We start from the raw sequence: 14007 nt of genomic DNA, 5'->3' as shown, positions 1-14007 counted from the left end.
GTCAGAGGTGGTGGTGGTGGTGGGGTGATGCCATATCTTACCACACCAGGTGATGGCAGCCAGCACTGCCCCAATATTATGTTCATAAGAAAATGACAGGGCTGCTCCAAAAGTTTAACATTTACTTTGATTTGAAGTAAGAGCATTCATTTCTATTATCTTTCCCATCACCAGCATAATTTTCCTGTTTAGAAGCCCAAAAATACACAAACAGTAGTAATATAGTTCTGTGTTTATTGGGGTTACATTTTGTATGCATTTTGGTTACTTTTCATATCTTCCTTCGATCCTCTTGCAGCCTGACAAATGGTAAAAGGAAAATTATTTCTTCTTCTGTGTGTTCACACTATCTCTTTATAAACAATGCTATGCTGTTCGCACAGAGAATCTCACAAGACTTGGATTGTGCAAGCAAGGAGATTTCCATTAGGCTTATATCCTTTCTATTGGTGCATAGCAATAAATATACTATATGCAAAAGAAGAGATTAAAATGTTGCCTTGGGGCACAAGAAACTGCTGTATATTGCACAGCCAAAATTTTGTGAGGCATTTTACATATAAGGAAATCACTATAGCATGCTACCTGTGTTATTTAAACACACAAAACTACTCAAATTGCAGTGAACGGCAGAGCTCACAGAAGTATCACACTGCTACAACTACTTTCAGATTACATGTCTTGTTTTCAACAGCACAAATACCAATAAAATGCCATTATGCCAATTCATTGTAACACAGGCTGACTATTACCAACATACATTATGCTGCATTAAATATACATTACATTTCTCATAGCAGCTACAATTACAATTTAAAGAAATGCAAAAAGGAGTCTATGCAGAGTAAGTAATAAAGTGCATAGAGTGAAAAAATAATCAGTGTATCCCAAAAAGGGAGCATATTAATAAGAAGGAAGGTAGTTGGGGTTGATCTTGCTTAGAAGATGTGTCTTAAAGAAAAAAAGATCCCATTTTGAAGCCTGAATTGTCCCAGGGATGTGGAGACCAAGTGGTGAAGCAAAGACTTTCTAAATGTCTTCAGAAACTCTTTGTTCCCAATAGGTTTTCCACGAGAAAAACCAGTCACAGATGAAATGACACAGGGACATTTAGATTCCATTCAGGGCACTGGCGAGACCCTGCCCAATCTTAATGTTGCAGCCATCATCTACTTGGTCACAGAAATGACCACAGCAGAACTCTTGAGCTTCCACACTGCAGCCTTTTAGAAAGGCCCAGGCTCTTCTTTTTCACAGTCAAATGGAAGCAGAAACATAGGTTCCATGCTAGCATTTAATATAGCAGAGTAATATCCAGCAATATCCTTCTCCAATTTAATTTGTTGTAAGCCACTTTGAGTCCTGTGGATTGGGGAAAAGGTGGGATAGAAACAACAATTCCCCATGACCACTGGACTACAATGTTTACTCAGAAGTAGGTTCTGTTCCACAAATATATTTTGTAGTGTTAAATAGAAGCTCCAGATCTACAAGTTCAGCCACTTTTATTGCTTTCCTACACATATATACCGACAAATTGCTCTTAATTAGGCAGCTTGTGTTTCCCAGAAGTGTGGGGTAGACAATTGTTAAATTGATGGTTTCTTTCTATTACAGTATTTTCTCTTTTCTTTCCATTATAGCAAAATAGCACAATTTCTGTTTAACGAAAGGAGGACACCAGAATAATGGAAATAAACCAATAAACCAACTCATACAAACAGTGAACAAACTAGACTGGAATAAGGGACAATTAATCAGTAAACTGTACTGAATCAAAATGGAAAAATAAGTGGAACCTGGCATAAGAATCTTTCAGTTTAAAATAACTTTGTTCAGATAGCTTTGGTCTGTTGTGGATATTTTGCCTGCACACACTAGAACCACTTTGGTGCTATAAAATTTCATCAAAATGTATCACCACAAATGAAATCTGAGGAAACTCAGAACGACGACAAAACACGGGAATACAGTGATTCCCCATAAAAAGGGATTTAACTATTTCTCTCATTCTGTCACAGACAAACATACACATACTAATTGCAAGCCATGGATTAGGACACATCTATAAAATACATTCTTGCTTCACTTTGTGAGAGATCTTTTTTTTAAAGGAGTGTTTTTGTTTCTTGTGACTTGTAGTTTTGAACATTATTAAAATACCATATTTGTAAAAGTAACTTAATGTATGTGGATAATAATTTGGTGGTATTCGCAATCTTTTTGAAACTCTCATGGCTGTGAGATGGTTGAAACTAACTGGATGAGGATCTGATCTATGCCTGGATGGGAATTTGTTTCTAAAGGAAAAGATGCATGACTACCAAAATGCAAACAATAGATAAATCAGATTTTTAAAAACACTATTTGAAAGCCAGGACACTCTCGGAGCCGTGGAGAGGCCAAACGGCAGAACTCTGTATTGGAACATTTCGGTCCCGATGGCGAAGGTGAGGAATCTCCGATGGTTTTCCTGAATTGTAATATGAAAGTAGGCATCTTTCAAATCTAGAGTCATGAACCAGGAATCTTTCTGCAAGAGTGGTAAAATGGAGGCAAGGTTTACCATTTTAAAACTGCGATAAACAATAAAGGTGTTTAATTGACGCAAGCCCAAAATGGGTCTAAGACCGGAGTCCCTTTTTGGGACGTGAAGTATTTGGAAAAAAAGCAATATTGAGCTCGAGAGGGGTCTACAGGTTCGATGGCGCCTTTTGTCAAGAGTGTTCGCACTTCATCGAGAAGGGTGTCTGAGGGGACGGTGGAAAGAATAGCTCCAGTGGGCAGGAGCTCTTAGAACTCGAGGGCATAACCCCTATGAACAATGCCTAAGACCCAGGAGTCGGAGGTGATAGAAGCCCAGGTGTTAAAGTATGGATTTAATCTATCATCAAAAATGGTGATGGCGTGCGCGGGAACACTTCAATATCTTTTCTTGCCTTGAGTGTCCTTCTTCTTATAGCTTTGTTGGTATCTAGGCTGAGAAGGTTGTCAGCAATCAGAAGAGGCAGAAGAAGACTGGGAAGGCTGACGCTGAGCAGGTCTGCCCTGAGCCTGGTATTGACGTTCCTGCTGTTGATGCGGCCAGTGTTGGTGTTCAGTATACCAAGAGCGTTGAGATCCATATCTCTGATGCGGTGACCGTGTCGAGGATGAAGACATGCCATACTTCTTTGTCGCTGTTTTCATTCTATAACGGAAATTAAGTCGTTCGTCAGTCTCTTGGTTAAACAACCCAGAGTTCTCGAAGGGCATGTCTTCTATAGCCAGTCTGGCCTGTGGGGTGAGGTCAGAGGAGCGGACCCAAGTATAAGGTCCGAGGGTGATGGATCCCGAGAGAATCTTAGATGCACAATCAGTGGAGTGCCTAGCCGAGATGATTTGCTGTCCTCCAACTAAGTGTGCTTCATTATGGAGGGCAGAGACTAGTCTTTTCCTGTCCTCAGGAAGCTCACTGATAGCCGGATCCATTTTCTCTATTAGGAGTTGAATTTAGGCCCCCGTGCATGCAGCATAATTAGTGATTTTCATGTCCAGGACTGCAGAGGCATAAATTGTTTTGGCCAAACCATCTATCTTTCTGCTCTCCTTGTCCGCAGGAGAAGAAGATGGATGAGGTGTGAAGGTTGTTTGCGACCCTTCCACAATGGCCGAATTCAGCTTTGGCTGCTGAAAAAGCAAGCCCATCCAGATGGTGTCACTCGATAGTGATTTTCTATCTTGTGTGACGTGGACATAATTGTGGCAGGGGTGTTCCAAGATCTCTTGGCAATCTTTTCCAAGGATGGAAGGTAAGCTAGAGATGGAGGGGGTGGAGTACAGCCATGGATCCTTTGCACTATGGGGTCGAGCGCGTCTTCATCAGTCTAGGTGACCTCCAGGTCTAGGGCAGATGCCATCCAGATGATTCTGTCAGAGAAAGATCTGACATCATCCGTGGGGGAAGGCGCATCATGCTTGCCAAATCTCTGAGGAGATGAAGATCTGTCATCCTCGAAGTTAGGTGTAGGAGAGCACCTCCAGGACAGAGAACGAGATCTCATGTGGCTTTGGTCCGGAGAGCCTTCAAATTCAGGCAAGACAGCTCTAGGAGGGGTCAAGTGACTCCGGTGAGAGTCTTCGGAACGTAACGGGATAGTATCCCTCTTCGTCTGTGGCGAGGGCATCATAGGGCCTGGCAGGTTACAATGGAGGTGTGTAGCATCCATGGGCAACAAGTATTGCCTGGTTTGATGGTCGTAGACAAGATCCGGGTAGAAGTCAAAAAGATCACGGTCAGGTTGTTCATGAGCTTGGGCCTCATCAGCTTCTGTACCGAGCATGGCCCGGTCTCGCTGTGGAGGAGAACGGGACCAAGACCTATCTCTATGAGTGAGGATAGGGGGATCAGTATCCCGGATCTCTCCTTCCAATTCGGAGCTCAGGTCAAGGTTGACAATCTGCAGATCGTCGTCCTTTAAAGTAGGATGGCTCAACAGAAATACTCTTGGTTCCAAGGGGGTCGGGATGGAGGCCAAAACCGCTATTGTGGTTGGAGTAGCGGTGGGCATCAAATCAGGCGGTGGGGCCGAAACAGTGCTGGAAGGGCCCTTACGACGGGATTTTGCCACGGGGGAGGCAGAGCTAGCCCGTCTAGGGTGTTCTTGCTCAGTAAAACCTGTCTTGGAGGACTTTTGCTTGTCTCCATGCTTCCTCTTGGAGGATCTTGTAGTGTCCCCACTAAGATCCTTCACTATCTTAGGGATTTTCCCTTTGGAGTTGTTGAAGTGGATGCCCTCATGGAGAGCTCTGGATGAGAAGCTGAAGTAGAGGCTGGAGAGGGTTGGAGGACCTTTTCAATTTTTGATTTCTATTTTTCAAGGCCTGTGTAGTCATGGCCTTACAATAGGGGCAATCCCTTGGGATAGGGGTCTCCCCTAAGCAAAGGACGCATTTATCATGTCCGTCCGAAGTTGGGATTTTCACTCTGCACTTGGTGCATCTTTTAAAAGAGGCCATGGTCAAATAGAGTAGTCAAGAGTACCGTAGTCAAGCTGTAAATTGATAACAAGTCCGTAGGATAGTCCGTGAGAGTGGTCAAGAACAATTATGTTGGTCAGTAGTCCAGAGATTCAAGAAGAAAGGCCAATAGTGAGGTAAACCAAGTTAGCGAGGTTCCCCGGGCTGCTAAGCATGGCGGAATGAAGGAACTAGAGAAGAGCGGGAACGTTAGGGGCTACATATGGGATGGGTGGAGCTACCGCCAAAAAGTTGCAAAAGGTTGCAAACTAACTTTTGTCAGAGATTCTAGAAGTTTCCGAGCATTCCTACGCAGGCACAGAATAAACCTATTTGTGTGATTCGCACAGACCACGAAGAAGATATATATAAGAGAGAGGGAGAGAGAGGGAGGGAGGGAGAGAGCGCAATGTATCATCTCTCATTCCTACCTGGTAAAAGGAAAAATGGTCTGGGGCTAGCATTAGGCTATGGAAACTCTATCCCACACAAGGCTGGACAGCAGGGTTGAGAGGAAGATATCAGGCGTCTCCACAATACAGTGTTTCAGATAAGCAAGCAAAGAAAAGCATCAGTTATATGACTGATCTGCCACTCACTGCACTAGTTGCAGACATCAAGGTTGACAGAGAGTGGCTGCATCTATACTGTAGAATTAATGTAGTTTAGTGTTGCTTTAACTGCCATGGTTCAATGCTATGGAATTCTGGGATTTATTATTATTATTATTATTATTATTATTATTATTATTATTAAGCTTTATTTACAAAGCACTGTAAATTTACACAGCACTGTACATACAATCAATTAAAATAGATAAAATTAATCAGTTTATGGTGTACGTTCTACAAAAATAATTAAACATAATACATATTAATACATCTTAACATTCAAACAGAAAACTATAGCACACAGAAAATTAAAATAAGATTGGATAACAATCATGTAATGTCTGGGAACACTTCCTTGAACGGTATGGTCTTTAACTCCGTTTTGAAGCTGATTAAAGAGGTGATTTGTAGTTTTGTGAGATATTTAGCCTTCTCACACAACAGAGCTCTAGTGCCACAACAAACTAGAAACTCCAGGATTCCACAGAATGGAGCCCTAGCAGTTAAAGTGATATCAAACTCCATTAATTCTGCAGTGTAGCAGCAGCCAAAGAGTACCCTCTTGACCCTAGTTTTAAGGAACAGGAAACCTGCAGCATAGGGTAGAGGGAAAGGTTTTTCCACTTTATGGACCTTATCACATGCAGGGTGAAACATCATCCAAACGTCATGGAAATGCAGAAATGTTGCCTAAGTGCCAGGGATGTGATCGTCTGTGGTGCTTCTAAAGTCTAATTGAGGCTTCCGACTATGGAATCATTCGCAGGGAAGTGAGGAGGATATCCCGTTATTCAGAAAATGGCTTCCCCGCGAACGATTCCATGACGGGAACATAGCGGGAAGCTTCAATTACACTTTAGAAGTGCCACGGATGAGTGCTTCCACAGTGTTTCTGGAATGTTTTGATGATGTTTTGACCATGTGTGATAAGGTCCTATTTTTAATAATGATTTAGCCTTTTATTAATTCCAGTTATTGTATCATATCTTCATTTTTTATCTTCTTGTTGGGGCAAAGTCACAGTATGTTTGTGATGCAGGGTTACTCCAAATATTGGGGAAACAGCTGCCAAAATTCTTTCAAAATTGTAGTTTCCATTTGTAACATGTGGAATAAAATAAGCTTTTGGGATAGTTTACCCTGACCACTAAATTTGTATTGAGTTGCTGATTCTAAATGGTCCTCTGTTCACAACACTTTTCACAGTTCTCTGAGACATTTTCCCCTCAAAATAACACTGCCTCTGTTTAGCTGTCAAAGGATTTTACATGTGTAAAAATGGAATGGGAAGAACTAAAAATACAAGAGATTTATTGCTGCTCTTTAATCCTGTCACACTCTTCAAGATATTTACAGTTCTGATGGCTCCCCTCCTTCCACCCCCATATGATAAAGCTCTCATTTAGACTGCTTCAAATCTTAATACCACCTCTAGGAAGGAAGGAAAGATGGAAGGAATAAAGGAAATGGAAAAACAAGCAGTCCCATCTCTTCATTTCAGCAAATCTTCTTTTGAAGCACCACTTTTATAATATTTTATACAAATCCTCCAGGATTTTAAGTGGAGTTTTGAGAATCAGCTAGACTAAAGATTGTAACCAAGTTTCTGGTTAAGGCAAGCTATAAAGTCAACAGCATTTAAAACCTTTCAAATAACAAAACTATGGAAAATTAAGTTTTCTTGACAAGGCTGTAGAGGTGCAATCAATAGACAGCAGTATTTGAGGACATCTAAGGGTTCTTCCCACACACCATTAAAACAATGGCAACAACTAAACAGGAAGTCATAAACCATTAAATGGGGGGGGGGGGTTAGTTTGAAGATTAAGAGCATCAGGATCCCCAAACCTGATTTTGCATGGAAGTAACCTTTGGCACTCAGCATACAGAATATGTCATTAAGGAACACTAAGCAATTTGCTTTGAAATTTGACTATGTGGATGATCACTATTATCTATGAGAACATTCACCTACACAAACCTATGCATCTGACTACTTTAGTAAGAGCTCAAGTGATTGAAGTAAGATAGCCTATCAGTTTCTGAAAACTGCACAGCTTAATTGCTTCTGGCTGAGCAAACAGTTGCTTGTCAAGCAAACTGCAATACATCACAATAATCTAGAGGATTCCAATGTTAGACTACAACAGTTCAGTTACAGTAGCTTTTGTTTGAAATGAAGAAGTTAAAAAAGAAATCTCCTTACTGAGCAAATCCTACTGATTCATGGGCTCAAGGAAACCAAGGTCCCACACAGACAGGCCAAAATAAAGTTGCTTCGGGTCACTTTGGAGGTATGACACACTTATCTTAAGAGGCCAGAAGCTGCGTCAAAATGGCGCTCCAGTCCTTAGGACTGGACCGTGGTTTTGGTGAGGCTTCTGGCCTCTTAGGATGTATGCTTCATTTAAACAGTATACCTCCAAAGTGACCCAAAACAGCTTTATTTTGGCCTGTCATTTTGTGGTGAGATTATTATTATTATTATTATTATTATTATTATTATTATTTTGTATTAACTGATCACTGGCATGCTCCAAATCTAACCTTTGATAGGCCCTTTCAAACTACTGGTATTCTAACTATTGATAAAATTTTAGGCATCACAGATAAACACACACAAAATACAGTTGGACTTTCATACCCCCATGAGATCCATTCCGGATCCTGCCCCTGCAGATATTAAAAATGTGGGACCTCAAGTCCTGTTGTCCTTAATGGTGGCATGACAACCAGGAGAATGGGGCTTGCCATTCGCAGATGCTCAAATCTGTGGATGACAAGCCCATGGCTGGTGAGGTCTCACTGTAGATTTATATGCAGTCTAAGTGCTTGCTCATGAAAGTAAGATGCTCAGGAATAAAATGCTTTAAACAAACTTCAGAAGAAGTATTAGTTTTTTGTTTTTTTAAAAAAACCTCTGCTAGATCACATTTTCACGGCAATAGGTAGAGCAGGAATGGAAAAAATGTGCCCAAGAGCCCATTTTGACTCTCCTGAGTGATTGTGGTAGGCATGATAGAGAAGAGTCTGAAAGATGAGCATCTGCCTTGGCTGTCATATGTGTTTTCCCAGTTAAGGAGAGACCTCATTCCCTTCTATCACTATGGGCCTAAGCAGGCAGGTAGGTTGACATGGACCAAGCCCATGCTATCCTGCCTCTGGTTCTGACCTGGATCAGTCCCTGGCTGGTGCAGCAATGGCTACACCATGGGCTTATACATCCACCCACCACCACCTGGTTACACCCACATAGCCGGGTGTCCCCCATCTGATGTAACAGGCCATGACAGGGGTCTTCTGAGAAGATGGGATGGTGGAGGCAGGTAAGGAGTACATGGGGCCATGAGGTGTGCGTGCCCTCTGTCCATGGCAAAGGTCCTCTTGTCCTGAACCACTGGATCAGCATCCAAACTAGCCTATGCCAAGCCGGGGCTAATGGCTTGCATCATCAATACAGGATGATGCCAGATCATGGGGAACATGGGCCTTTTGGCCAATGTGTACAGGCCCTATCTTCTTTTTTGTGAAATTCACATAAAACACCTAATAATAGAAGAAGTAAATTACATTAAAAAGAGAAGAGTGAGAAAAACTGGACAGAAAAGTTAGGGACAATTTGTGCTTGCTTTCACACCAGCCATCTGAAAAAGGAAGATGCAGAACTAAATCAAATGCTTAGGAGGAGCATGCCCAATCCCACAAAGGATTCTGTGGAAGAAAGGTATATATTAATGTTAGGTAAGGGAACAAGAGCAGGTGCCTTTCTTTCTTTCTTTCTTTCTTTCTTTCTTTCCTTCCTTCCTTCCTTCCTTCCTGTGTGTGTTGTAAGTAAAGATGTATGTTCCCTTTTAATTTGTTATTTGATGTGTGAAGACTTTGCAGACTTCCAATTAGGGCTATATCTTTTTACCTACCATGTTTAAAATCCTTTACATGAGACCCCAAGCTTGATTTTAAAATTAAAATTAAGTTGTACTGATATGAAAGGAAATAGGGAAAAATAAAATCAAATAAAGAAAAATGGAATTCAGTTAGAATACAATATCCCTTTAAAAGTAAAAGCCGAATCCCTAAGAAAATTTTAATTTCTTAAAACACACACACACACACAAACAAAATTACTTGGACAAATTTGGCAAAAGACTTTTTTCACTCTTTTTGTGGTGAAAAGGGATACTGCATCTTCAAACACGTAAAGAAGTAAGTCACCCATTTCTACTTACAGGTAGTAGGAGTAAGAATAGTAGCTCCTCCTGGCAAGCAAATCACAGACAGTGGAAAAAGAGAAGCAATGGTGAATGAAAAGCATGACACCGTCACATTCAATAAAGCAGAGAAAATGTGCGTTTTAAAAAATTCAAAATTTATGTTTCCTTTATTAGCATTACAAATTTGCTCATGCCTTACGGTGCCATGCAATTAAAAAAATACGTTAGCATATATAAAAATGATTTCAGTGTTAGAAGGAGATCACTAGAGAAAAATGACATGCTGACACTTCATTTATTGCAAAAAAAGTGGAAATTAAATGGGTTATGTATTTTCAACATGCAGTTCAGCATAAATGTGATGACTGATAACTTATCTAAATGTCATGACATACAGAACAGCTGTGTACAGATCTTGTGCTCTCTTTTCTCTTTCTCTCATTTTCACATTCAGTTAAAAACGGAAGGCTTGTAGTGGCAGAGCTGGGTTTACAAACAACTAAGATCGCCACAAACAGGTATACAGGCGTGAGCATCTTTTACCAACATCCTGTATTCCTAATTTGCTACTGCTCTGCTACCTCTACAGGAGATGTGTGCGTAAACTGGGCCTATATTTTCATATATATATATATATACCCACACACACAAAGCTTTAAAAAAAAACTTTAAGATTTGAAATACTACTATAGGCATGCTTTGCTCTTTTTTAAAAAATGGGAAGGAAATGGAAGAATATTATGTGCATCTGGAAATATTTCAACAATGGTTAAAACACCCCCCTCCCCAGTATTTGCTATTCAAGAGATGCAGTATCCCTTTTCTTATGCAGTTTGATTACTTTGTAAAACTCTATAACAACTAATAGAGTTTTCATTCAATTCAACTTCAAATCAGTTTCAACAAAAATGATCAGGCAAAGCGTAAGACAACTCTGAGTCATGAAATCACACAAAACTGCTTACCACTCAGATTATTTTCCCCAATAAATCAAATTTGGAAATCTGTGTTAATGTATAAGAGTAATTAAATCCATGTGACATTAACATGCATTCTTCTGATCTCCCTAAAAATGTTAAAAAGTTGAAGTATCAAAAGGGATACCACATGATGGAATCACTAATATGATTGTAAAGAATGACCATTAATTCTTTTTATACCACCTAGAAGTATAATAAACACTTAAAAGTTTAAAGCATAACATTTTCTCTACTGTGTTTACATGCTGTGATATGTGAGATGTTTATAGGAGGAGAAAAAACCCTTTATATGTTTAGGAGGCATATTTAGAGGAATATAGATTAATGAAGAATTCCTGGTGAACAACTGGTTAAAAGTCAATTTTGTCCCAGTGAATAAATGAAAATAGGAATTTCAAGTGCCTATCTTCAAGTGGAAATTGATCTGCTGAGATCATTATGGGGTGAAAAAGTATATCTCTGTATGCATAAGTCTAATAATAATTTGAACTCACAGTTCAATATTAGAGATAACTCTATTTTAGAAATAGATTACAAATTCTGATTATATCAAGACATAAAGGCAAGACTGCACACCAACTGATGAGCGTAATTCCATGTGGCAAGCTATTTGTGAGATAGGCTCCCCACGTTATTCAAAATGATTTTAGCTGCTCCCATATAAAGCACTCCAGAATTACATTGTGAGGTGGTGTTACAAATGGGTAACCACTTCTGTACATTAGAGTAGGCATTAGGTAGTGGGGACTTCTGATCCTGAAGTGTGCTGGACCTCCACAACAATTCGCAGAGAATGCCAGAGATAACTACTGCCAAATGAGCAGGAAAAAAGGGAGGTAATTTATTCACTTTGCAGGGCAATTTCCCCTAGACGCAGGGAAGGGGAAGGAATGGGGTAAATGGCAACTGAGTTATGTTCAGATGACCAGTCAGCAACTCCTCCTTCCCTGTGCATTTGATTTCGCTCTCCTCCAGCTTCTCCAGCATGCTATCGAGGGAGCTCTCAGGTAGCTTTTACATAGTAAGCATAACTTAAGAGTCTGGCTTTAAGATGTGTCAAACCTTGTTAATGTTCAGCTTTCATACAAAAAATATCTGAATCCCTTTTCAGTCAGATTTAATAAATTTCAACATGGTTGTACACTAGGTCTTAAGCACATGCTGTACAATAAAGACTTAAAAGATGTCCATGGTGACTTTTGTCCAAATACTTATGGGAAAAATTGTCCACATTTATTGAGGAAAGAAGACAATGAAAGGGATGATTTATATATTAGAATAGATATCCAATTAAATTAATTATCATTAAAAAAAATTCCAAACATTATAGTTTCATTAAAAAGGATAATCTCACTGTTTTGAATATGGAATGGGATAGGGTTTTTATATTTGCAGCTATATCACTAGTGTCACACTATATGCTTGTGTCAAGTGCTGGTTATAAATAAAGCACTTTTTACTTAGATGCCTAATTTATTCACAAACGGAAGAGTCTTTGTTTAAGATCTATAAAGGAAAGTTGTCAATTCAGTATCTGATACATTTGAATTCTATTCAGAAAATGCAAGATCTACAAAGAACTCTCTCCCAAGAATGAGGGGGCAATTCCAGGCAAGTGAAGGAACTGCTCAGTTAATTTAGCTGGGATATATATCAATCACATTTTAATCATAATTAATATAGTCTACTGAAATATTCCTACAAGCTATATCCAGGGCTCAGTATTATAAAGGTATGCATGCTGCAGTATCATTCAATTTCACCATTAAAAGGTAAATTAGGCAAGGGGACACATAGCTATGAAAATTACATAAAATTAGATTAAGCATGAGTAACCAGAGCTTGTGGGGACACTGCACTTTCTACAGTGTTCATCTCCTAAACAGTAAACCCACAGCTTTGAGGACCCCTCCAACCCCACACTGGAGAAAAACATTCTAGCTGCTGACAAATTCTGTAAGGTGCCTAGAGAGCCTCGCAGATATTGCTGAATCCCAATTCTCATCAGTCTTTCCAACTCTGAAGAATGATGAGAGCAATAGTTCTGGAAGGTCAAAAGTTCTCCAACCCTGTTCCATAATTTTTCCATGTGAAATTCCATGGCAGCTTTAAGTTTTTTCCAGATGGAAGACTAAAAAAGAACCAAAAAATTAGAAGCATAGTTGCTGTAATTTATCAGAATGAAACTGACTGGATGTTTGAGGGACAATAGAGCAAGGCTGCTCCCCAATGTCAAGCATGAGGCTTGCACAATATCTTAGCCAAGCCTAGTAGAAGTTCTTCTTTAGGGACCCCCAAAAGCTCTGCCATCCATGATCTAGGCTTAGAGGAAGTCTTGTACAAGAGCAATTCCAAAGAAAGCTGCCGGTCTGTCTTTTTCTTCTTTTCTTTCTATAATGTTTTCAGCATTGGACCACAAATTTAGAGTCCAGGGTTTGATCAGCCATGGAAACCCACCCGGTAACCCTGGGTAAATCACAAACATTCAGCCCCAGAAAACCTTGTGAAAGGTTCACTTTAGGTCACCATAACAATTTGAAGGCACACAACAACAACAACAACAACATTCTGTGTAATCCTGCCCATCATCTGTGACAGCGGCCCTGTATATCAAGGTAAGATTAGTAAATTTGCTTTTTATTAAATGAAATGAGATTTTAAATATTCTCATAAAACAGTGAAGTTCATTTCAGTATCTAATACTAAGTCAATATTTTGCCTTCTTCTGGTGTAAAAACTTTGTTACATAAGTAGCTACTCCCTGAACATTTCAGAAATAAAGGGAAAGCATGAAGGAGGGCCAACATGCAAGTGCAAGAATTACTGTCATCCTAGGAACTAAGAAAAAAACTTAATTTAGAGCTTTAGCAGAGCTTGGAACTAATTGGATTTTGCACAACTCCTGGAATTCCATGGCCTATAGCCATCCTGGCAGAGGAATACTGAGAACTGTAGCCCGAAAATGTAATATTTCTAGACAAATAATAATGGGAGGACTGCCTCTAAATGTGGTAATTCCTCAATTAAGAATTGAATCATGGAGGATGGTTGTATGTTGAATTACACCCTGCAATCCTAATGATCAATTTATTTAGATCAAGCAGTTAGGCCAGTCTTAATAATACTGCTGGAATTCCTGCCATTTTAATATGACAATAGTATGCATATTTATTTTTAAGCACAGAGGTACACAACAGAAAATAAAAA

The 14007-nt window shown here is 39.7% G+C and overlaps 1 protein-coding gene across 7 annotated transcripts in view; it reads right to left on the bottom strand.

Annotated features, from left to right (window-relative positions):
- PTPRK (protein tyrosine phosphatase receptor type K) overlaps nt 1–14007 on the bottom strand; it is a 468792-nt gene that overhangs the window by 55208 nt on the left and 399577 nt on the right. For 3 of the 7 annotated variants that reach the window (XM_089530406.1, XM_089530407.1, XM_089530409.1), the window contains exon 15: nt 9836–9865. The exons of the other annotated variants lie outside the window; for them this stretch is intronic. In XM_089530406.1, the coding sequence (XP_089386532.1) occupies nt 9836–9865 (30 nt within the window). The remainder of the gene's footprint in view (nt 1–9835; nt 9866–14007) is intronic. 7 annotated transcript variants of the gene reach the window in all.

This window comes from Sceloporus occidentalis, unplaced genomic scaffold (assembly GCF_023333645.1).
Source record: "Sceloporus occidentalis isolate IW3139 unplaced genomic scaffold, rSceOcc1.0.p SCAF_6, whole genome shotgun sequence".
Lineage (NCBI taxonomy): Eukaryota > Metazoa > Chordata > Lepidosauria > Squamata > Phrynosomatidae > Sceloporus > Sceloporus occidentalis.
Note: the sequence above shows the minus strand (reverse complement) of the source record. Positions and strands in the feature narration are given on the sequence as shown.